The 25,301-nt window shown below is 47.4% G+C and overlaps 1 protein-coding gene across 3 annotated transcripts; it reads right to left on the bottom strand.

Annotated features, from left to right (window-relative positions):
• Positions 1–1,232: 1,232 nt before the first annotated feature.
• On the bottom strand, positions 1,233–22,328 carry Gata3 (GATA binding protein 3). 3 transcript variants are annotated; one of them, XM_075970356.1, is made up of 6 exons: positions 22,099–22,328; positions 21,072–21,743; positions 18,228–18,764; positions 12,604–12,746; positions 7,189–7,314; positions 1,233–2,772 (listed from the first exon to the last, which is right to left on the bottom strand). In XM_075970356.1, the coding sequence occupies exons 2-6, from the start codon at positions 21,310–21,312 to the stop codon at positions 2,488–2,490; spliced, it is 1,332 nt and encodes a 443-aa protein (XP_075826471.1). In that variant the 5' UTR covers positions 21,313–21,743; positions 22,099–22,328; the 3' UTR covers positions 1,233–2,487. The 3 variants fall into 3 exon arrangements, with proteins under 3 accessions (XP_075826471.1, XP_075826470.1, XP_075826472.1); XM_075970355.1 differs by having other exon boundaries at positions 1,234–2,772; positions 12,604–12,749; positions 22,099–22,326; XM_075970357.1 differs by lacking the exons at positions 18,228–18,764; positions 21,072–21,743; positions 22,099–22,328 and adding an exon at positions 16,489–16,626 and having other exon boundaries at positions 1,235–2,772; positions 12,604–12,749.
• Between the last annotated feature and the right edge of the window lie 2,973 nt (positions 22,329–25,301).

The following is a 25,301-nucleotide window of genomic DNA, read 5'->3' as shown; positions in this document are numbered from 1 at the left end:
AATTTACTCAAAAAACACTTCAACAGTATCCTGGTTCTTGTTTTTCCAGATTATACCCTCAACAACATTGTTCACCTGCTCACTCGCTTTCTATCTCTCTCTCTCTCTCTCTCTCTCTTCTTTCTTTTTTTCCTTCCTTTCTTCCTTCCTTTCTTTCTTTCCTTTTTTTCCTTCTTTCTTTGAACAAAAACTGCTAGAGCCATGGCAATGTGGTGACATTCCCAAGGAAACCTGAACCAGTATCATCTAGCTATATAGAGACTGTTCAACGGTTTTCTATCGTGTTCTAGAAACAGCCTTGAAAATTAAATCAAAGTGTGCTATGGTGAACTGACTTAGTGAGGTAACTGCCTTACTGAAAACAAAGCAGAACTCAGGCTCGTCAGCATTGAGACTTTTTTTTTCCTATGTCCCTCTACCCCTTCTGAAGAATGTCAAGAATTTGAATTCCTTGTTCTTAAGGTGAAAGGGCATTAACACAAATGGTCGTAGGAAGAAAAGTAGGGAATCCTGAGATGGGGGACCAACTTGACAACAAAATCCCCCAGGTTCAGACATGATTGGAAACAATATTGGCACTGTTGGTCGTCAGTTAGGAGGTAGCAAGGTCGTCGCTGCTTCTCAGTTAGTTCTCTTGCTCTTTTATTTCAACGTACAGCTTTAGATTTAAAACGGTCGCTAAGAAAGCTGGGCAATAAATAAGTGTGTGCCAGAGTTACTCATTCTGTCATCAGGGCAAACGGAACACAGCAGCTTCAAAAGGGTTATTCCACGTGGAGCAGACGTTCTGGACAACCCTCCACTGTGGTGTTACTCAGCAGTAGCTAAGTGACATGGGAAGGGTCTGAGGAGCCACCGGGCTGGCTTGCAATGCCAAAGAGGAATCTACCCATAAAGCCTGAGTCCTGGAAATCTCAGTGGGGGAGTTGGCCCACTCTTCCTAGATTTCCTCCTAGAGGTGCCCAAGGGATGCAGGCAGCTCACAGGCTGACCCTGAAACTGTGTCTACCCAGGGATAAATTTCTCTAAACCACAGTAGAAATCCTAACCCTCCCCATTCAAGGAATGCATGCTGCCCTGCTGATGTTCACATGGTCTCCTGGCGTTTGCTTTGGGGTGTTCCTTCACAAAGAAACCAACTCTGAAATCGGGTAGCACTACCAAGTTCTGTAAGGAGCGTGGCCATCACTTTGATACAATGTTACTTTGTTGTTTTAAAATATTTTAACTTTATTATTATTTTTATGGTATTATTCCAACAGACTGTTTAAAGGCAGTGATCACTAATACAGAACACACAGAGGCTAACGGTCAGCCGGGTTGCTCTCAGGACAAGGCCTGTGGCGGCCAGGTCACTGACATGCACGCGGGTAGCGAGTACGCTGCTACCTTCATAGCTTGGGCTGCAAGAGAAGTGACGGAAAAGACAGGTACCACTGGGCCCGTGGAAGCTATTTAATAAATATCATCATCAAAAAATAATAAAAAGGAAAAATAAACCCTCCAGAGTACATCCACCTTAGGTCAACTGAAAGCAAGCTAGTTTATTCAACCAAAAATCCAGGGAGAAGGAAAACATTAAAACAACAACAACAAAAAAAAAAAAAAACAAAAAAAGAAAAAAAAGCAGTTCTTAACGCTAGCGGTAAATAAATTTATACAACAATTCAGTCTGTATAATATGATGAAATAAATCTACATCTTTTCTTATTTTGGTGCTTCTGAATTATACATACAGACAACAATTACAGGGACTAGTTCACAGAGCATGTAGGCCTAGACATGACATTCTCAAATCCTCATTGGCAACTGGTGAGATCTCACACATGATTGCCGGATCTGAAATTTTTTTTGCAAAGGCTCACAGCCTGGAACAGATGATTTGCCTACAATATTTTTTTTCTTGGATTTTTTTTCTTTTCTTTTCTTTTTTTTTCTTTTTCATTTCTTTTTTCTTTTTTTTTTCTCTTTTTTAATTTTTTTTTAAATGCATCAAACAACTAAAGGGAAACAAAACTGACAGCGTGCCCATTTGGACATCGAGACTTAGTTTCTTCTGTATCTCCCTCCATACTTTATTTTCCCTATATTCCTTAAAATTCTTGGCGTCCTTCATGCCTTTCTTACAGCTATCCAGGTACAATAAAGTCTTCCTCCAATGTACAGTATTTCTTACAATATAAGTTATATGCAATGTTCAGCAATATTTCTCTTCACAGCACTAGAGACCCTGTTAAATAGGGACCATGAGTCTGAATGGCTTATTCACAAATGGGATCCAGATTCAGTGGTTGGAACACAGACACCACCGGCAGCTCCTTTGAAAAAGAAGCAAACATTTTGCTTTCTGCCTTCAAAAAACACAGATCTGTCGCTTTCGGGCTTCATGATACTGCTCCTGCAAAAACGCAAGTAGAAGGGGTCAGAGGGATGGATTCTTTGCGGACTCGGAAACTCCTCGTGCATACGGAGCAGGGCTCTCCCTCTCTACCCCATGGCGGTGACCATGCTGGAAGGATGGTGAGGTCCAAAGGAGAGGCCGGAGGGCGGGTGCATGGGCGTCGGTGTGGTCAGCATGTGACTGGAGTGGCTGAACGGGGAGATGTGACTCAAAGACGACATGTGTCTGGAGAGGGCCGCCGGGTTGAAGGAGCTGCTCTTGGGGAAGTCCTCCAGCGCATCGTGCACCTTTTTGCACTTTTTGGACTTGCTAGACATCTTCCGGTTTCGGGTCTGGATGCCTTCCTTCTTCATAGTCAGGGGTCTGTTAATCTAAACAAAGATCAATTTTTTTTTTTTTTTTTACTTTTTTGCTACCTTGGAAATGGTACAGGTTTTTTGCACATGGGGCCTGCCACCTGCCCCAGGCCAGCAATGTGTTTCTGTGTTGGTTGCCCCTTCCTTAGCCCTGCCTGCTCCTTCCTTTTTTTTTTTTTTAATTCCAGGGACCCAGGTACTGCAGGTCTCAGGGTACAGGGCTTCTGACTCAGCTGCCACAGCTTTCAAAGCCCAGGGACCCCAAGCAGAGCAACTAAGCTCACTGACATCCAACTCGGGAAGCTGGCAAGTTCAGGCCCCGTCTAGTACGAGGATTGTCTGACAACATAACCTGTCTTCCTTCTTAAAATTTCCCTCAGCTATTTCCCGAGAAGATGGGCTTTGAGGCACCTTGGGTGGGGGGGGCGGGGGGAGTGCCATTTTGTTTACTTGTTTCATGAATCTCTTCTGAGACTTGCCACATAGAGCTGGGGAGAGTCAAGCCTCCCGTGTTGAAATCTACCTTTCTTAGAAATCAGATCCTTGTACCTCTCTGCAAAGGTCTGGCTGCCATCACCACCTGGCTTTTTCACAATGTGCTGTGCTCGAGAACCTTTCTTTCCCCTGCAATGTGTGCGTTCTGAGACTTTTGGAGGGAGGAGTGTTCTGGGGATGGAACTTGGGGCCTCTCACTGCTAGGCGCTGCATACACAGTCCCAAAGCCTATGCTAAAACAATGTGTGCTTCCAGAGGATACCCCTGTGCCCTCATCACCCGACAGCAAGCACAGTGACTGAAAGCTGCTGCCGCCCCTAGCCTGCCTCTGCACTTTGGACAGGAAAAGCAGCTAAAACCAATCAATCAAAGTGTTTTGATAGCTTATAAGGAAACTCGTGGTCATAATTAAAGACCAAGAAAGCTTCAGAGAAAGATGCGAGACCCTACTCTGAAGATTTCTGGGCTTGCTTAGGAGTTCCAGGCTAGCCTGAGCTACTAGCAAGACCCCACTGAGAGAAAAAGAGCACTAGGCTTCGACACCTGAACATCCTTTCGGTTAAGTGATTAAGTGTCCTTTGAAAATTCATATACTTTGGGGACCCAGAATCAAGGATGGGATTTTACGAAGCTACGAGGCTTCTCTTCATAGAGAGCCAGCCAAGTCAATGTCAACGGCACACATCTACCGCAATGAATCAACCGCATATCTAGCCATGTTCCCAGGGATAAGACCAAGAATCTTGACAAGAGGCAGCCAGGGCCCAGTGCTGCCTGCCATACTAAAGGTAAACAGCCCCAGCCACCAGTGTTCTCAAGGGTGGATAAAAAGGCTGCCTTGGCTCCATCTCTTCACTTCTCTGCCTCTGAGGTTAGAAATGGCAGTTAAGGAAGAAAAGATCCAAATAGCCAAGAAGGACCGAGTTTTTTGGGTACGGTAGGAACATGGCTTCCTGGTGCTGGCAGAGAAATAGAGAGGAATACCCGAGAGGAATACAGAGCCCCCCAACACTGGAGCCTCAGAGCATATTTACCCCTATGACAGGAAGAGGGGGTGAATAGAAGCGAAAGAGTCAAAGCCAGTGCCAGAAAACTGTCTCAGGGCTCCTTCAGGTTGTCAGGGAGATAAAGATGCCGCCTACAGAGATGACAGGTATCCACTCCCACATCAGACCTTCCCTAAGATAATGTCTAGATACACCACTGTGTACACCAATCACTGGATGCATGTAGTCAGATATCTAAATATAATATCTAGTTACACCAATAGCTACATGGCCACAGATAGCTAGTCACAACACACCTAGATACGCTGATGCAGAGATAGGCAATCGTCTAAAGACCTAGATAAGAAGAGAGGAGCCCGTGGCACACGTGTGCAGACACAGCATGGGCAGAAGAAATTACACGCCAAGAACATGGGCCTAGATTATTATCTCATTGTTAAACACACCTAAGCTGCCTCCTTTGATAAACCCATACTAAGCCAAAAGGCAGAAAAAGAAAAAAAAATGTACACACATGAGAATGAGAAAATTTTTCCCCCTTGCCCTAAGCTTGTAACAGCAGCACTTGGGGGCTGATGCAGGGGCACTGCTGGATCCAGGAAGGGATGGACGCATGCGCAATAGAGAAAAGTCAACAGGCTCAAAGGATGAGTCAGCTCTACAGCACTTGACTCATGCTGAAGCTTCGGGTCTGTCCCTAGTTCTACTAGGGAAGAAACCATTATTCAAAAATACACACACATCTTTAGGTGAGAAACCAGCTTCATGCTCATCACTGTGAATTTAACAATTGGAGGTAGCTAATTTCCCATAATTTTGTAACTCCGTAAATGTGGTCAAGAAATGTACACACTACCACTTATGGGGGTGTGCGTGGGGGATCTTGATGCCCTGTCAGGTCAGATGGTTAACTTTCCAGGTGTCCTGTCACTCCTGATACCCCGACTTCTGGGGAAATCAGCCTTGAATTCTACTTCACTAGCCATGTTACCGTGCAAACCCTAGGTACACGCCTTTCTGAGTCATAGCTCCTTCAACTACAACTAAAATAAGACGAGTCTTTGCCCTAGCTACATCACAGGGCTCACATGTCATGGACGTTCTTAGAGAGCTGGAAATTGTAGCTCAGAAAATAACCACATAGGCCATGGGGATGCCTGGAGAGCTAATAAACGCTAATGCTCCAGTCCCCACCAGATCGTAATCGCAAATCTTTCCCCGCATTTGAAAGCAGGACTTGGTTTAATTGCCGATAGCCCCGGGAGTCAGGAGTCGAGAGAAACCAGAAGATCCCATTCAGGAAGCCTCTGGTTTCCTTCTACTGGGCAACACCGAAGGGGACCGACCATGTCAAGAGATGTGAGCTTAGGATTCCTTTGGAATCTCAGAAACTTTATCCCACAGAGAGAGAGAGAGAGAGAGAGAGAGAGAGAGACAGAGACAGAGAGACAGAGACAGAGACAGAGACACAGAGAGACAGACCGAGAGACAGAGAAAGACAGAAGGGGGAGGGAGGAAAGCTTCCTTGATTCCCGGGTGTTCCTGGGTAAAGTGACTTACTGCCAGAATAGCCCTAAGCAATAATTTCTGCTTCTTCCTCATTCCTCCCAGACTTTGCCAAAGGCAAAAGACACCAAGAGAAGAGAGGTGGCTTTTGGTGTGGGGGAGGGGTGATTTAGGATTAACTATACTACATAAGGATGTTTTCTGCTACTTAGTGAGTTCGAGGACAGTCTAAGCAATATGAGACCTTGACTCACAAAAATAAAAAAAAAAGTCAGGGTAAATGCAGCTAGACTCTGTTGATTGGCAATTATCGTTCAGCTAACAAGGTCCAGAAGGAGGAAGGAACCGTTTGTTTCCCCTAGTGTTCCAACCTCACTTCTCCCCTCAGCCGTTTGCAAGTGAACGCTGTTGGGACAAAGACTTTCAGAGAGATCTTCAGACGCTTCAGTTCATGCTTGTCACACAGAGGATCATCTGAAGTTCACAGCACAGAACAGCCAAGGCTTTCCCCTCATCAGTAACCACAACTGTCCTCTTTTGCTCGGAAACAGACAGCCTCACTGCAGATTCATCTCTCTCCCTTTCTCCTGAAAGGAAGGTGCTCCCTGGCCCCACCCCATGCAAGGGAACATGGAAACAGAACTGGCGATTTCCTGTTTTGTTTTGTTTTGACACACGATCTCTTTATGTGGCCCTGGCTGGCCAAGAACTCAGTATGTAGCCCAGGCTAGCCTGGAACTCACAATGCTTGACCTGCAGTTGTCTCCTAAGCACTGGGATTAAAGGCAGGGCCACCTGACCCAATGATTAGAACTGATGATTTTTCTGTTTTTTCAAGAAGATATTTTTTTCCCCTTAAAACCTACACAGGCCCATGATACTTATCAGGTAAAAAATATCCAAAACATACTAACTGGGTAGTGGTAGTGTTCTTTTCCATCGTTTTTGTTGTTGTTTTGAGACAGGATCTTGCTATGTAGCCCTGGTTGGCCTAGTACTAGTTATATGTAGGCCATGGCAGTCTCTAACTCATGGTAGTCCTCCTGCCCAGCCTTCTGAGTGTTACCAAACCTGGGTTCCTTCTCTATCTCTAAGCCCTTCTGTCTCAGCAAAGATGTGTTCAAAACTCATAGTTTTGTGGTGACACTCATTCGTAATCCTAGCACTCTGGAAGAAGTGGATCAGGAGCCAAAGGCCAGCCAGCCCCCTCTACATATAGAAGGCAAAGCTAACCTTGGCTATAATAAAACAGGTGTCTCAGAAACCCAAGAATTACAAATAATAAACTCAGTCCTACTGGGTTGGTTTCTGAACCAATCGCTCCAAAGAGACTGACGGTAACCGAGCAGAAATCTGGATGCTGGTGCTGTTCCCACGTCCTGTACAGGAGAGCCACCACCCCGCTGGGTCCAGTCCCACTTACATTGTGCAGCTTGTAGTAAAGCCCACAGGCATTGCAGACGGGGTCCCCGTTAGCGTTCCTCCTCCAGAGGGTGGTGGTGGTGGTCTGACAGTTCGCACAGGAGGTCCCTGCTCTCCTTGCTGCTGACTGGGGGTGGGGAGAGAGGAGAGGATGAAATCAGAACAAACAGTAAATGTGTTGGTGGAGCTACAGAGTCAAGCGTGGAGGCAAAAAAAAAAAAAAAAAGATACTGAAATCAAAACTAGCAAGTGGGCCACATGAAAGCCATAAAGATCCGAGATCGTCCTCAAGAAGAAAAATGCAGCCAATCCAGCGTTTAGGAGTTGGCGGGACCTCAGCAGGCAACCTGCGTGCAGAACTGGAGAGAAGCAGGATGCCATGCCACCTCCTTGGGAACATCCCCCCCTCCCTCCATCCCCATGAAGTATACGCCACAGAGTTCATTTTTAAGGCAGCAATTTCTAATTAGCCCGGCTAATTTTGGTCCCAAGATTTTAGTCATTCCCAGTCATCTTTCCCAGGCCCACAAGAATTCTTTTTCAGAAAGGATCCACCAAAACTATTGATCTGTACATCAGCTGTTGGCTTTCTGCGCACATGAACAGCAAAATGATAGGAAACCTGAGCTAAGAAACCCCTAGCTAGACGTCCCAAATCAGGAAAGGTTGAACTAGCTGGGCATAGTAGTGGATGTTTAGAAATCTAGACATGAACTTGGGGCAGGAGGATTACTGGGGACAGACATCAGGAGAAGGGAGAGAATGGGAATGAGATATACTAATACAGAGGTACAAAGATAGCCTGGTGAAACTCGATACTTTGTATGTTAAGCTAAAGACTGAATTTATTATATGTAGACTGATAACTACAGATGTTTTAAAGACTTAAAAATACAAAAAAAAAATAGGAAGAGGACATCTTGAGTTAAGACCCTGCCCAGTCACCCTGCAGCCTTTCACACGCCCGACACTATCAGACTTGGCCCGTCACTTGGCACTCCCAGGACAGCCACACTCGATATCTTTAGGTAGGTAGTAATCAGGCAATCCAAAAAAGAAAGAAAAGATACTCTGACTATTTAATAGGGATCCTGGACACCACCTGCCCCCCTGGCTCAAGTCTCACACCTCCTGTGTGAAGTTCAGCGTTTCCTATTTGCTGTTCTCTAAAGGAGCATGCAGGCATCATAGGCCAAATGTCGGCCTCATCGTGAATTTTAATTCCCTGGTTCTGTAAGTTTGAAGGCTCACTCACAACTGTAATTCCTGCACTTGAAAACTTGCAAGATTGCCACCAACTTGAGGCCAGCCTGGGCTACATACACAAGGCGTTTCAGGACAGTGTGGGCTACAGAGACGAATCTTGTCTCAAAAATTAAATTTAAATGTCCTTAGTTCTGCTTTCATTTTCTTTAACAGGGCGAGATTTCTTTTACCGTTTGTGTATCTGAACTTATTAGGCAGCTTTTCTATGCATATATTTTTTAATGAAAAATTAAAGTCAAAACTTTTGAAAGAAAATGGAACTTTGGGCCATCAAGAAGACTCCCAGGAAAAGACACTTATAACCAAGACTGACCAGATCCCAAGAACCCACGTGGTAGAAGGAAAAAACCCAAGTTGCACTTTGATCTGCACACACACACACAAACACACACACATATACATACACAAAATCAAAAGAAAATGGAGCTGTCACTTCTAAAATATTCTTTCTGACCTTGAATAGAAAAAGTTAACTCAAAAATGAGTCTGGATCCTGAGCTCAGAATTAATAGTGAAAATCAGAAGATAAAGAATCATCTGATATAGAAGCTGGAGATTCAGCTCAGTGAGTTTAACAAAGCAAAGGCCCAGGCTGGATCCTTAGCCCTCCCCCCACAAAAAAAAAAGAAAGAAAGAAAGAAAGAAAGAAAGAAAGAAAGAAAGAAAGAAAGAAAGAAAGAAAGAAAAGCAGGAAAGGAGGAAGCAGGGGGAAAGGGAGGGAGGGAAAAGAAAAAAGGGAGGAAAGAAGGAAGAAGAAAGAAAAATGGATTCTGGTACGATTTTAAGAACACAAAATAAAACCTGTGCACCCCTGGCTTTCTCTCTAGCAATACTGCAGCAAGCCCAAAGCTGCAGCAAATACTCAGAGGTGCACTGGGAAACCCAGCAGACAGATCCCTTCCTTCTAGGGTCCCTAGGCTATCCCACAGATCTGCTCCCATGGCCTTAAATAGGGAGCGCAGACTTTTTTCTTGTCTTCTTTTTCCATTTATTTATTTATTTATTTATTTATTTATTTATTTATTTATTGTGGTGATTCTCTTAGGGATGGTAAGGAAGTGAAATTAAGAACGGCCCTTGTCTAGCACCGTGCAGAAGGTGCTGCTTTCGCACTGCCCATTCCGAAACAAAATCACCAAGGCCCGAGAGCGTTGGTGCCGATTCTGGAGCCTTTGGCCACCTGCCTTTGGGAAATGTGATCATTTAATACTTAAATAACGATTTCCCCTCAAGTGCTCTCTGGAAGAAAGTCTTACTGAAAACCAGTGCCTAATGATTTGTGACAATTATGTTACATGTGATTACTGTCACCGTACTATGGTATTTCAGGAGAAATATTCAGAGCAAGACCGACAGCATCCACTCAGGCGACCAGCTTTCCCAGTTCAATAATTTTGAATGTATAATGTAAATACATAGGCCAATTAATACAATGAGCGCTCTAACGAAAGAATTCAATACATATATAAATAATCCTTTGCAGGAGATTGTAAAGATCATAAATACACATGTGTGCCAGATAGGTTTCTGGTAAGACAGAGAGCTTATGCAAACTTACAGAATTGCCCAGAACCACACTGCTGGGCTCCATGGCCCGGACATCAATAAGTCTTTCAATAAGGCAAGCAGCTCAACCCGTTCTAGTTGTAAGACATAAGAGAATTCTGGAATACTAGTAGGAAGGAAAGCCATCGGTCCTAACTTCTATGTTTGGCTTGTGTCTCACGGAGAAGCTAGAGATACGATGGGCTAGGTAGTCTTCGGCGTGTCTGCAAACACGCGAAAAAAATCCAGCAAGCTAGAAAGGCCGAGCCGACGTGATAGTCAGGAAGCATGAGAAAGAAGAAAATATGGCTCCAGCGTCCTCAGCAGACACAAACCTAGGTGTCTACACCCCAGCATAAAAGTAAGAGAAGGAAAAAAAGAAAGCAGAAGGTTCTAGGTGTTTAGGCATAGACTGTACCTAAAGGGGGAGGGCGGATAGCTTGTGTGGTGGCTCAGAGGGTCAAGGGGCTTGCCAGCAAGTCTGATGACCCAAGTTCACTCCCCAGAACTCAGTGGGTGGAGAGCCCTGACTCTTCCTGTGAGCTATCTGCTGACTTCGACGACGTGCACACAGCACACACACAAACGTAAACTGAGAAAAGAGGAAGAGGAATTTTTCCGTATCTCCACACAGCACAGGAATTGTAATGGGATTGAAAATATCAATACCCCCTCTGGGTGGGATGATTAACACGGACAGCTTAAACTGTGACAGCCCATGCGCTCTAGAATTAAAATCAATTATTACTCAGAGGTTCAAGACTTCCTATGTAAGGTGAGTGAAAGCAGATCTATATAAAATACAGAGTCCTCCCCTGTGTTCTCTGTACAGAGAGGAGAAAATGCCAGATAAATTCTCATCCAACCATCAGAAAATTATGAGACTTTTCAGATCTTTATAATTTCTTTGTCCTTACTTTAAAACTAAAAACTGGATATATTTCAACAAAAAGTTTTGTTGTTGGGTTTGTGTTTTTTCTTTTTTTTTTTTTTCACCAAGGCTGGGTTCTGAATGATTCACGACATTCTTTTGTGGTGTGATCACACTCATTCTGAGCTAACACCTCCAGCCATTTCTTTCTTTCTTTCTTTCTTTCTTTTCTTTTCTTTTTTAGTGCTTCTTGTTCTGATCCGTCTAAACATCTTGATGTTTAAGTTGGAGAAGCTGAGTTGCTATGAGTTATCTCTAGCACCCAGATATCCGGCAGCGTTTTCCTAGGAAGTTAGCTTTGCACAGAAGAGCAAGGGAAAAGAAAAAAAAACAAGAAAAACTTAAACTGCATGGGGAGGGGGTGGAGAGATAGAGAAAAGGGCAAAGATCAGATAGAATGGAGCTTAGAGATCTAAGATTGAAAAAAAAAATTAAAGTCATGTGGACACTTCGACCCCTAGAAAGTGTTCCTTTTTCTAAAGACGATGTGAAAAGTGCTAAACTGACTGCTGTCTACACTGCTGTCTAGCAGGGAAGACAGTGCTGTAAGAAAGGAGAAGTGGGGGTCCCTTCTGCTTGGTTTTTGCTTCCCCCCCCCTTAGAATCTGCAAGGAGAAATTCTTCCCCTCCACTTGGTGAACTTCGGCATTTTGATAGCGCCTATGCGTAGTTGGCCCCGACGACTACTCTTATTGTCTTATATACAACCACTGCTCAACCCGGCCCAAGGCTTCAGAGTCAAGTTTACAAACAAACGGCTCCTGTTTGCTTCCTTTATAAATGCTCAATAGTTCGAGGTTTTCTCAAGTATTCCTAATACCAAAAAGCTCAAAAAATAGAAGCAAGTGTGTGTGTGATAGGAGCTGGAAAGTATCGCCCTGTGGATAATTTGTACGAAATAAATAAATAAATAAAACCAAAGGTTAGATGAGACCACGAGTCAAGACAGGAACCACAAAACTCCCCTGAAGGAATCACCTTTACTAAGTCCTCAAAATCTCAGATCCAGAAGCAGAAAAAATACCAAGAGCTGAGTCTGAAAGTGGCTTACTTCAGACATCCATCCCATTGCCAGGTCACCTTCAAACTCTACACGTGACTGAGGCTGGCCCTGAACTCCTGATCTGGTGGGTACACCTCCGAAATTCTGGGCTTACAGGAGTGCACTACCATACCACTAAGTCCTATCCATCTTAAAGTACTGACACCAGAGGGTCAGTCCCACTTCTGCATCTGACACTGCCTCCCTGGAGCCTTTTCCTGCTCCCAGGGTAGGTTCTACATGGTGCCTGGGATATTCCATTCCCACGTTAAATTTCTGTCCATGACACAATTGGCACAGTCATCCTGCTATTGCTAAGCTTAGTTACTCTATTGGGAAATAAGTTTCAGGTGTGACAGCAATAAGTTAGTAGCCTTAAAATTTAAGAAGTGAAACATGAAAGACAGTACAGAGGTTTTTCTGTATCTAATTTGAAAAAAAAAAATCAGAGGAAAAGGGGAATGGGGGAGAAAAAAGAAGAAAGAGGAGAAAAAGAGAGGAGGGAAAACTGTCCTAAGCATGCTGATGTGGTTCTGAACTGTCCTGCCAATTCCCGCAGAAAGCCATCCTTCCCAGAGACAATTTGGAAAACACCAAACAGTGACATGAGTTCAGTCCTTCCAAGAACTCACCAGCCTTCGCTTGGGCTTGATAAGGGGCCGGTTCTGTCCGTTCATCTTATGGTACAGTCCGCAGGCATTGCAAAGGTAGTGCCCAGTTCCATCTCGCCGCCACAGTGGGGTGGAGGTTGCCCCACAGTTCACACACTCCCTGCCTTCTGAAAACAAGATAAGAGATAAGCCACTTATGGAAGGGAAGCATACAAACAGAAGATAACATTTAGAATTATGAGGGAGGGTCTGTGAGATTCCTCCGCGAGAAAAGGCACATGCCACAGAGCCTGAGGACCTCAGTACCATCCCTGAGACCCCAAATGGTGTAAGGAGAGAACTAACCCCCAGAAGTTGTTATCCATCCTCCACATATACCCTGACACACACGCACACACACACACGCACACACACGCACACACACACACACCACACTGAAATTAGAAGGGAAAATAAAACAAAAACATTATTTGCAAACTCATCTGGGCAGGGAAATAGTTCATCCCAGCTCCAAAGTGCTCCGAAGTTCTGACTCTGTGTGACAGAACCCTTACTGTTACAGATAGACTTCAGGTGAGTAGAATAACAGACCCTTGACTTTGACATCTCCCACTTGGTGAGGAAGATAGAGCCAAAAGGAAGGAGGGAGACCTTCAAACATTTCCCTAAGAGCACGCTGAGTGCGGAACACTCGGGCCACAAGCAAAAGACTTCTTTCATTTTCCTCAGAAAAAAAAAAAGTCAATGAAGCAAGGAATGGGGACCCAGTTGGTCCCCGGGCTGTCTGTATAGATTGACTCAATAAAGAAGATTAGGATAGGGAGAAAGGAAAGATTAATCGATAGATAAACAGATAATAGATGGATTATAGATTGATCAACTGGATGATGATTGAGTAGCTAGAACTTCACATTTTTTTACTTCCAATAAAACTGTAAGTGCCCCTAGTTGCAAAGTCATCAATTAAGGCCCAGCAGGACTGACTCAACCTCTAATTCTCAGAGCCTCTCCTTCAGAAAATACTACCTTTGCTGGAGCTTTCCAGCTGCTAGGAGAAGAACCAGAGTTAGACTCTGGCCCCAGCCTGGCCAGCCAAGGGCTGATGGAAGGAAACACAGTGCAAGCCTTCAGGCAGATGATCTCAAGGGGGAAAAGCCAAGAGAAGAAAGGGCCGCAAGGATAGATTGAAGGTCAGACAAAGACTGGGAGAAGAGGAGGGAAGGATGTTCCCCACTCAGTAACTGAGGCCCGACTGCAGTTTCTCTCTCTTTTTTCCAAAACCACAAATAAACAAACAGAAAAACCAGCTTAGCCAGGTTTGTTCACTCCCAGAACCAGCGCTGAATCAGAACAGGGACCTACTTCCAGAAAGTTCCTCAGTAGAAATTGGACAGAGAGACTTCTTTGCAACTTCTGAAAGTGGGAAAGATCCCTTCTAGAAGAACCTCTTCCATTTTGGGGAGTATGGAGTAACACAGTAGCATTCTTGGTTCCTCTGGCCAAGGAGGAAGTGGCCAGCCCAATCCCCTGCTGCGGGGCCACCACAGAGGTGGGTCGAGGGAATGAGAGGGAGACTCTCGGGGTGGATGGGGCAGTGAAGAACAGCCCTAAATTTCTTTGAGGGGCTGAAAGTATAGCTCCAGAGTAGAGCATTTGCCCGGCATGTATAAGGCACCAGGCTTGACCCTCAGCACTTAAAAGCGAGATCCCTTTGTCTTGAGGGATTAATCAATGACAAATGAAGTAAAGGAAGAAACTCCAGAGGAGCGATTGGGAATTCTGACTTCCCAGGAAAGGAACAAAGTCTACCTTGGTAGACAAAAGACCTAATGATTTTTTGGAAAGCCCCAGGTCAAAACCAAAGGAACAGGGGGGTGTTCACACCTGTGGACTTGCCACCTTCTCCAGGGACAAATTCTTTCAAGTTATCATCACCACAATGTAACTCCAACCCTCCCTAACAGTGGTCAGAAAATCATGAGAGACATCACGTTTTCCATTACTAAGGGGGCCGTGTGTAAACCTGCTTTTTCAAAACTGATTTGAACAGAAATTTTTTTTTTTTTTACCATCCAGATTACAAAAAAGGCTTTTAGCATGGGGTCCGCAGAGAACTCTCCCTTGGTGTCTAGAGTCTCTGGGACTAGATATAAAATTTGCTTATACATACAGCCAAAGATACTTTCATAGGATCTCAGTTAACTTTTCTTGATTCTCCTCAAAGGTTCTAGAGGGTACTCAGACAATTTTCATGTAGGGCCAAATTCCGATGGCATATGGCCAATGGCTGTGAAGAAGCTGAAGGGATGAGCGGGCGGGCAAAGGGATACCAGCTGCAGAGCCATGGCCAGGAGGCCTTGCTGTTTTGGCTTCCCAAGTGTCTATTGCTTCCACAGCCCAAATGCTGCGAGTGAGTATGGGCCACAGCCCAGCCAAGGCCTGCTTTTTCTCCTGTCTGCACAGGGGTCACTTAGGTCCCCTTCCCTGTATAAGCACTGGGCAGAAAGACGGAAGCTTGCTGCTGACATGTCCCCTGCACCAGGCACAGCAGAAGGGTAGCAAGCAAGCTGCCCTGAGCAGGGCGAATGCCTAGGCACCCTGACACTAAGGGGATCTCCCAGCCTGTGGCCAGGCTGATTTCCTTTTCTTTGTCAGGTAGGAGGGAGGAAGAGAGCTTCCTTTCAGAGGGCCCTTGAAAGCAGAGTGACTAGTTGGTTGCTCTCAGGCAGAGCCCTGCACACTAGAGCAATTTTCTGTCTTGATTCACTCCACAAATTTTCGACTGCCTTGCGTGGGCTTTACTCTTCTCATTTCTCCCTGCCTCTGCTGTGACTTCAGCACACAGCCAATTTTCCTAATGGAGGGCTTGACTCCTGCCTTCTGTCTTCCTCTTGCCTCTCCCCCTGTCTGCTGTGAGCTGCCAGGCAGACACCTCTCTAAGGTGACAAGAACCACAGAGCTGTGAGGCCTCTTGACATTCAACAGCCATTTTCAAATGCCCCTTGGGCTTTCAGACTGAAACCCTGAAATTGGGCTGCATAGGAGCAGAAGGCCGGTAAGCTATTTTTCTCAGGAAAGTGGAAGGAGGTACCCATATCCAAAAAGTGATCAGGGAAACTGAGAAAAATGACCCTTTAGGGAAAAATAAAAGCAACAACAACAGCTTTGTCTTTTGTTCAGAAAGATAGATACCAGACCAAAAGCAAAGACATCAAGAAAGCAATGCAGGCCCAGACCACAACCTCAAACGTTTCTCCAAAGGACAGCAATAACCCTGACCTGCATCTCTTTTCTGTCTCATCCAATAAATGCATCTGCAAAGAGGAAAGAGAAAGGAATTGGGGGAAAAGGGAGGACAGGAGAGCAGGGAAGGGAAGGGAAATAAGAGAGCACCCTCTACAAGAATTCCCACTAGTCCTCTCTCTGCATACTGAGCGCTTCTAGAAACTTCCCTCTATACTCCCCAAAAGTCCCAGGTCTTTTGCAGGCCAGGTATGCCACTCTTGGTTTTTATGACTGTGAGAAAGGAGTGAGAAGGAGGAAGTGCGAAGCCAAATTTCACCCTTTCACCTAAACAAACAAACAAACAAACAACAAACAACTGGGAACAAGACTTAGAGAAAACCTAGTACTGGTCCTGCTTCTTCCACCCCCACCCCACCCACCAGCTTAAGGAAAGAGATGAGAGAAAGAAACAGATCAAACCAAGAACAAAAAGTGTGCAAAGCTAAGGGGATGAAGAAGAAGCGTGGAAATGAGGGCACAGAAATGAGTCTTTTGGAAAGTCAGAGTCCCCTCCCCCCACAGCCACCACACAGGCCTCAGAGCCCAGGCACTTCCCTGACCTCAGAGCCCCACCAGTACAGAGAATTTTTGTTTTGCTTTGTTTTTAAACCCCATTGCAACCTCAAAACACACGGGCGTCGGTCCTTGATTTCAGCCCTCCAGTAGCACATCAGGAGGCAACCAGTCCTTTCGCCTCTCTCTCTAGTCCGGAGCCTTCACTCCCCACCAGCCCAGCTCTTGTCCGGGCACCTTGGCAGATCACATTGCCCCTCAGCTCTCTCTTCCTCTAGCTTTCTTTTTTACTCTACCAACGAGCTTACCTCCCTTCTCCCTCCTGCCTACTTTCATGTACTGAGCATGCAGGTCTGAGTTTTTCTGTCAGCCTAACCGCATCCGGACTCTATTAAAGTTCCTGGCCCAGGATAAACAATGCAACTGTCGCGTGCAGCCGTCTGAAAATAATTGGATTAGCTAAAACATATCAACTAAATAGAGACAGTCCTGCTCAGGCAGTCAGAGTGAATGTCACCCTGAGAAAAAAAAGAAAAAGAAAAAGAAAAAGAAAGGAAGAGAGAGAAGCAAACCCTGAAAACTGATCTCCTGGTCACTAGGCTCCAGGCACCATGCCTCTGAAGTCTTCCAAACCCAAGCATGGTCGGAAGACCGCTCATCTAGCCTGCCCTTCATAGGCAACTTTTTGACCATAGTTTTTTTTTTTTTCCTTCCTTAATGCAATCTGTGTAGCTGGAGTGGCCCACTCTGAAATGAGCACACCTTTGGAGACATAACAGTCTTCACAAAATTCCTTCTGAAAACACCGGTCACACTACACACTCTGGTGACTGAAATGCTTTGTGTAGCCACACACTGAGAATGAATTTGTCTTACTTCTAAAGCAAAGGAAAAACCCTGCCTGAGCATGCGTCCCTGCAATGGCTTCGATAGAAAAAAAAATCTCTCCGCTTGCTGGAAAACACAGTTGGCTTTTGAGGGGCAGGGGAGGTGCAGAGGAAGCGGAAGCAGGCACCTGCAAAATCTTTTTCAGCCTTTCTATCTATCACACCTGGCTTCCAATCAACTCCAGGAATTGGAGGTCCGAAGTGGGGCTCTGGCCCCTGTTCGGACTGAGTGCTCCAAAAGACACTGTGGGGAACCGACTGGGAAAAGGGGTGCTTGATGGTCCTTTCGCTCTGCAGCCCTCAGAAGTTCAGCTAAGAAGAGTCCCTTTTTCATGGGAAGCCTGCTGGTTTTACCAAGTGTCTGCCTCCTTCCCGAATGACACAGACACACGCTTTATTTATATGTATCTCTATAAAGGACAGTCCTTGGCTATAGCCCCAGTGACCCTCTCTGAGGGGAGGGAAGAGGAGCAGTCCGACAGACAGAGGCCAAAGGGGTCATAGAAGGGACCTGTGTTTGTTTAGGTTGGAGAAGGTTTCGTTTTAGCTTTTAAACACTACAGATTTATTCCTGGGGCCTTCCATTTGGTCTCTAAAGGCTAGCTGTAGAATCCAGAAGTCCCTCAGCAGGCAGGAGGAAGGGGCATCCATTTGTTTGTGTTAATCTTTTTCCTTTCCCAGCTCACTTGGATGGGGGGGGGGGGTTACAAGCAGAACACACTTCCCCTCTGCAGCCTAAATCAGCAGGAGTTAAGACACCACATTCTTCCCAGGCTGGAAGAATGGAAGGTCTCTGAAGTGCTGGGCGATACCTGTAGGCCTTCCAGAGACTTCCCCACACACCACGCCCCCCCCCCACTTTTTTTTAAGGGAAGAAAGACCCCTTTTTGCCTTGACCTGGATGTAGAGGAAGTAGGACGGAGCAAAAGAAAAATTCCCAAGGGTGGAGGCGGCGCTTACCTGTGCTGGATCGCGCCTTGGGCCTCGACTTACACCCGAACCCTGTTGGGGATCCTCCCAGCAGGCTGCTGGGTGGGAAGAGTCCGGAGCTGTACTCGGGCACGTAGGGCGGATAGGTGGTGATGGGATGGTGGGCTGAGGACGAGGCCCCTCCCAGGGTGGTCATACTGCCTCGGGAGTGGGACGTCTCCAGCTTCATGCTATCCGGCAGCGGCACCTGATACTTGAGGCACTCTTTCTCATCTTGCCTGGTGGAGCCCGCCGATCCTGGGGTGGACAGCGATGGGTCTGGGGAGACGTCCTTCGGAGGGGTGGGCGGGAAGGTGAAGAGATGCGGACTGGAGTGGCCTGCGGCCAGAGAAGAGGATGAAGCCGGAGGGTAGACGGACAGCGGCCCCGGGGAGCCGTGGTGGATGGACGTCTTGGAGAAGGGACTGAGGTTCCAGGGCGAGGCAGTGTGGTGGCTGCTCAGGGCTTTGCCGCCATCCAGCCAGGGCAGGGATCCGTGCAGCAGAGGTGGGCGGCATACCTGGCTCCCTGCGACGCCAGCGATGACAGGGAAAGAGAAGAACAGAGAAGAGGACCTCATTGAAAGCTGCTCGCAAACACACCTGGAGGTTCTATTCCTGGCGCCCCCAACCTCCCAGTCAGCAAATCTCCAGGCCCAAACCTACTCTAATTTCGGTGGTTCCAGGAGTACCGGGCCCATGCGCCCCGAGGTGGAAACAGACCCTGTCCACACCCATCAAATCTAAAACGAAAGGCCTGATCCTAAAATACTCCAGAGGAGTTGCAGGGACGCGAAGAAAGGTTCCATGGCTTATTTGTCCTGTCCAAATTCGCAGTCTAAACCAGATTTCCTGGGGTCTCTCTCTAGAACCTGCCTTGATTTATTGGTTTCTTTCAATGGCCCTGATGCTCCCACCGCAGACTTAATCCCAGCCAGGCTGATAAGAGAGTCAGCATGAGTGATGAGGCCTGAAGGATGAAGTGGGGCCACACCACTCCTCAACCCTACGGAGAGGCCCAGCTCCCAACACCCAAAGCAAGGAAGGCAGGCTGTATTTGAGAGTTAATTTAGAAAAGTTCAATGCTCGCTTAGAACTGGAAAAGCTGCTTCCAAAAGGCCTGAAATGGAAAATTGCAGAAACATTTTAATTGTCCAAAACCGTGAAGGATCTTCCTTTCTAATTTTCCTTCGCCCTTCCAAATCTTATAGGAAAAGAAGAGAAAACAAGTCCCCCTCCCTGGCCCTTGAGACTTTTCTAGTCACCAGGGCAGTAGGTGAATTTTCACCTGAGACACAAAATTCCAGTTTATGTGTGTCTTTTAAGCCAAGGATGACTCATCTACAGAAGTTTAGCTTTCACTTAAAATACCCCATTTTAAGGCGTTCCTCTGTTATCCAGGTCCATACTCTCTGCTAGGGGAAACTTTAAATTGCAAGTGCAAATCTACACTCTTATTGATCTTTTTGTCCTGTATGCCTGCCTCACCATTTGACAGTCTTGTCAACCATTAAGAGCAATACTGAAACTAAAATCTTTAGCTAGAGGAAGGGGAGGGGAGTCAAAAGAGCTGGAGAATTCTCTTGAGCACCAAGGGTTAAGGTTTTTTTTTTTTTTGATGCAGGAAGTAGTATAGTAAATAACGTTAGGTCTGATCTACCTCATTTCCACTCAACTGCTAATCTGCACACAACCAGAGCAAAGAGCGCCGCATCCGCAGAAATGACTGTTTAAGACCTGGAGGCTGTGAGGCAGAGGACGCCTGCTGCCAGAGGGGCTGTGAAAACGGCGCCAAGGCTAGCTCGGAGTAGGGAGACCTGAGCAGGCGCAGCTGACTGAGAAAGCCACACGTTTTCCTCCCTTCCGAGGTGTTGCTCCTCTGAGCACAATCTCACAGCTGGGAAGTGTTAAGGGTCCCCTGTCCCAACCACATCAGGCTGGGTTTCTTCCTTTCTTTTTCTTTTGCTTTTTTAAACACCTCCCCTCAACTTCTCAAGGTAAATGGTTTGAGGGAGGCAACTGAAAACTCTCCTACTTAAAAAGAAACTTTGGTGTATCCTAAATATCTCTGAGGAGTCCATAGGAACTACTGTAGGCCAGAGGAGAAAATAAGGCCAGGGTTGCTGGCAATTAAGCATCTAAAGCAAAACGTAGGAAAATTCTGTGTAGCCGGGAGTCTAAGCAAACCTGACTTCTCTTCGACTTAAAGCTTCTACCTCTTTTCTACCGTGTCAACCACCAGATTCTCTTCCTCAAGCCACCAGGAAACCTGCGTAAAACTCAAATGCACTCGTTTTGGGGAAAAGGCAAAGAAAGTAGAAATAAATACATGTGTTTGGGCTTTTCTGAAAATATAAAAATTAAATTGTTTTCAAATTGCAAGGCTCTAGCGAAAGACCCCTTCCACTAGGTAGCTAGAAACTGGAAGCCCTTCAGAGGAGTCCGGTTCCAGGCCGGCTTGGCCAGCGCTGGTGCTTGGCCTGAAAGGCTCGGCGCGCGCGGCGGGCGCGTGCAGGCACAGCTTGAGATGTCCCCTGCTGCAAAATCTACTACCAACCGCCTGAGGATCAGGGCTGCGTCTAGGGGCCTGCCAGGTGAGTGCCTGGCCCAAAGGACACCCGCAAAGAGAGGCGCCTGAGCACACTTTAAAAAACACTCTCCCAAAGAGCAACACTGCTTCCTCGCCCATTTCCGGGCCCCAATTTTTTTTTTTTAATGAACTAGTGACACACTTAAGGGCTTTTGCTTGCTCTGCCCAGCCTGAGTCTCTGGCTGTCATCCGGACCCAGGAAAACAGGAGCGGATAGAGAGGATTCCTGCATCCAGGTGAACTCACCGTGGTGGGTCGGAGGATACCTCTGCACGGTAGCCCTGACCGAGTTTCCGTAGTAGGACGGGACGTGGTTGCCTTGACCATCGATGTTAAAAAGTACGTCCACCTCTTCTGTCAGGGGGTACTGAGCTGGGTCCATGTACGAGTGGCCGAGGCCAGGGTGGTGCGTGTCCGGGTGCTGCCCGTTGAGGACCGCAGGGTGGTGGTGGCTCACCCAGCGCGGCTGGTCCGCAGTCACCTCCATGTCCTCGGCTGTGCTCGCGCCCTCTCGCCGGGCCCGGAACCCTCGCGGATAGAGGGAGGGCTGTCGGCCTGGGAGGTCCGCGGACTCCTGCCGTCGGAAGCCCAGTAGAGGGGTCGTTTAATGGTTTGTTTGTAGTGAAGTGGGTAGGAAAGGTGAGCAAAAAAAAAGAGGATTTAGGGGGGAAAGAAAAATCTTTGTAGGATAGTTTGACCAAAAAAAAAAAAAGGAAAAAGAAAAAGAAAATGGAAGAGAGGGAGGAAAGAAGAGGGAGCCACCCCCTCCCTTAAAAAAGTAAAAGCGGCGGAATAAAGAGGCCAAATGAAAAAAATAAAAATAAAAAAGGGATGAGGAAGAAAGGACGCTGCAATCCAAGTGTGGCCACACTGCACACTGGTTCCTCGGCTCTCAGAGACGGTTGCTCCTCCAGTCACCTGCAAAAGAGAGAAGAGTAGAGCTGGATGAGCTCTAAGTACTTTAAACACCTGAAATTCTGCAGGGCGCTAGGTCTCCTGGAGCTTCCCGCAGGGCCGGCTCACCCAGGACGTGCACACGCACGCGAAGACCCGGCGGGAGAGGAAGCCAAGCTCCCCAGCACATCTCGCAGGAGCCCGGGACTGACTAAGCAATTAAAACTTAGGGACAAGTCCTCCCTGGAGGACACCGGCCCCCGGATCTTTCCTACCACTACAAATCCTCCAAAGGAAGAAAGCTGAGCTTTAAGTTTAGAGGGGGAAAAAGTCCCTCCACTTAGAGGGAGGGGGATTAAAAAAAAGTCACAATACCGACCTGAGTAGCAAGGAGCAGAGAGGAGGAGGAGGCGTGTGACCTGCCCGGTCAGATTGCGTAGCTCTCTATGTCTCGCTCTCTCAGTCTCCCTCTCTCTCTCTTTCTCTCTCTTTCTCTTCCTCTCCCTCTCTCGGAAATTTTTTTTTTTTTTACAGGGAATGCATTCTTTCTGAAAGTATCAAGACGGCGCCAGGCAGCTCAGTGTTCGCAGACAGCTGTGGCGCGACGCAACTTAAGGAGGTTCTAGTGTCATCCGCGCCGAGGGGGAGGAGCCTGGCTCTGGCAGGAGGGGACACGATCCCTAGCACAAGGAAACTGCAACCCAAACCCGCTCCAGGACTTCACCCCCACCCCATCCCCCCCACCCCCGCACACCGCCGCCCCTCCTCCCGCCCCTCCACTGACCGGAAAGGGGCGCCGCCAGGAGCCGCCTAGGGCAGAGGGGCCGCGGGCAGGGTGGGCGAGGCCGGCCGGGGCTTGGGGCGGAGGGGACAGGCAAGTGGGAATTCGCGCTCTGGCCCTTTAAATGTAGCAGAGCCGATTCATTCGGGCTCAGTAGATTATTCCGAACCAGTGAAACCCGGCCGCCCCATTCATAAAGCTAATTTCCATAAGCAGACTTTTCTTTTCCACACTTCTTTAAAATGAGCAAACTTTGAAACTGGGATTCAAGCCACAGTATTTTTCAGATCATATCAACTTGGAGGCTATGTGCATGTAAAACCGATCAGTAAAGTTTCATGTCAAAATAAATGAAGATTTGCTTCCCGAACCAGTTTCCCTAGGGGCTGATGAATCGCGCAGAGGACCTGGGCTTTGATTCGGTCGCCCGCATTGTTTTTGTTAAGGTCTCCGCTTACTTTCACAAACCTCTTCAGTGTGAACAGCGTCAGCTGTTGCAGCTGTCTTTTTTAGATCTAATGATATAATCGATATGTGCTTCTGACTTGAGTGACAACATGATGCATGGAAAGCCGGGTGGGCTCACTGGTCCCCGAAGTACGGTGTTTGACTTGATCTTTTACTCGGGTGGCCTAACTTTTCCCTACATTCAGCTCGGGGCCCTACTCACTCTGCCTTCCACCAGAGAAACACGGTCCCCTCCACAGATCCTAACCCTGACCTCTGAGGTGAGCCACAGCAGCAACCAGCCTGGACTCGGTAGTGTCAGGGCCAGGGTCTGTTGGGTGGGCAGCCTGCTGACGCTGGGAGAGCTGCCGCAAGACGCCCCCGTGAGGGGCGGGGCTAGACGAGGGCGGGACCATTGTAAAGGCCAATCATTGGACGAGACCAAGACCGGGTTGAAGTCGCCCCGCCCCACGGGTTTCAACCTCTGCGGCCCTGTGCGGTCTTTTGAGTCACTGCATCCCCTAGTGGCGTAAAGGTTTCTGCAGCCTGGGTCCGGAAAATAGCCCGGACGAGGCAAGGTCGGGCGGGAAAATACTTTGGGTGCACCCCAAGGCAGTGTACAAGAAGGTGATTCTATTCCAGGGCAGAGAGCTGCACTTGTAGGGTTACTGGAATTGACTTCTTATAATGTCCCACTAATACAAAACTTCGGTTCCCTTCCTAAAAATCTCTAAACAACTCCTGTCCTACAGTGGATAAGAAGCATCAATGTCTGCCTTGTAGCCGGTATGGGGGGGGGGGGGGGGAGTGTGCGTTCTTTTAACAGCACATCCCTTGAAGAAGACAAGTAAAATTTATTTGCAAATGTGCCCTGCGGACTTGGGTTTGGTGTTTCTCTTGACTCCTCATCTTTTTTACATTTGATCTTTATTCGAAATCCAGGCTGAATTTCTAAATACAAAACATGAATTTACCTATCTTTTTTTTTTTAAAAAAATAAATCTCCCTCCTGAGTTTATCCTAAACCCCTTGGTCTCGCGTTTCTGAGGCGACCCAGTCTCCGAATATCGATTTTTACTTTCGCTCTTTGACCAACTCATCTCTCCTGGGCCAATCAAGCTGCCAGCATCTCATCAGCTCACGGCGCTCTCAAAACCTTTTAATTATTTAGTTGCTGTCTAACATTCGCCGGAAACCACTCCATAAACAAGCAGAGAGAACCGCACACACATTTTTGCTAAGAGACCCGGGATTAAGATTAAGGATGGGAGTTAAGTTTAAAAAAAAAAAAGTGGTGTTCCTGTGTCGCTGATGAATCGTGTAGGATACCAGCTTGACCTTAGTTCACAGTTTCGAGGGAAAAAAACAAAACAACATCAACAACAACAAAAAGCAACTAAGTATTAACTCTTTGGTCCTGGTCATCGAAATCTATAAATAAAAAAAAGCAAAAGAAATCCTAAACAAAGCTGCTGACGCCAAGACTTGAACGTGTTAATTTATATGGCTTAGAACTTACTTTAAAAGACTGAAAAAGAAAATGTTTCTGAAAAGGAAGGCTTCCCTATTAGGGGCTCCTCTCTAATAAATTTGGTAGTGGGAATGGAGAGGATTATTCGTTTTAATTTAATCACCAGAGGAGCTACGCAGGGATGCAGAGGGCACTCCCCTGCCTTGGAAAAATAAAACATCTAGAAGGCCCCTCCAGGTCTGAGGTAGTTTAGGGCTGGCAGAGGAGGGTAGGGGGCCTGAAGCTGGATGCCCCGGGTAATGGAGCCAGCCTGTAGGGGGTATTTAACTTGTAATTCCCAGCCGGTCCGCCCCTGTTCCCGGACTGACAGTGGGTAATTGGGAAAGAGGACGTTGCTCTTTTGATGGCCCGCGCCGGCCAGTCTCGCCGACGCCACACTGGGTTTGACGTCACGGGCCCAGCCCCAGAGTCAGAAACACAGAGCGGGGGGGGGGGGCGGGGGGAGAGGGCTACCGGGGAGGGAGGGCCGAGGTCGGCTCCGGGACCCACCGGGAAGAAGGGGGAAGGGATCGAGTCCGGAGAGGGAGGCTGCGATGCGTGGCCTGAGGCGGAGAGCCGGACTCCGGGGGTCTGGGCCAGGCCAGGCGCCGGCCTGACCCGCCTCGCTCGCGAATGCAGGCCGGGCTTCCTCCTCCCCTGGCGGGTGGCGGGGGAGGGGAGGGGGCTTGAAGCCGGAGGGAAAGGGTAGTCCGAATCCTCCAGTTGCCAGAGCCTCCAAAGCTGATCCGGGCCTCGTGAGGGGACGCCTCAACGCCCTCCTGAAGACCTGAGATGACACCCCAGACACCCCGGCCCTGGGCTCGGTGTTGCTCGCTCCCCCTAT

This window comes from Microtus pennsylvanicus, chromosome 4 (genome assembly GCF_037038515.1).
Source record: "Microtus pennsylvanicus isolate mMicPen1 chromosome 4, mMicPen1.hap1, whole genome shotgun sequence".
NCBI lineage: Eukaryota > Metazoa > Chordata > Mammalia > Rodentia > Cricetidae > Microtus > Microtus pennsylvanicus.
Note: the sequence above shows the minus strand (reverse complement) of the source record. Positions and strands in the feature narration are given on the sequence as shown.

Excerpts from the sequence above, each read along its gene's own strand:
- Gata3 (XM_075970355.1), bottom strand. The coding sequence starts at position 21,312 with ATGGAGGTGACTGCGGACCAGCCGCGCTGGGTGAGCCACCACCACCCT. Across the intron at positions 18,765-21,071 it reads GTATCCTCCGACCCACCACG|GGAGCCAGGTATGCCGCCCA; the intron begins GTGAGTTCACCT and ends CTGGCGTCGCAG. Across the intron at positions 12,750-18,227 it reads CAAGGCGCGATCCAGCACAG|AAGGCAGGGAGTGTGTGAAC; the intron begins GTAAGCGCCGCC and ends TCTTGTTTTCAG.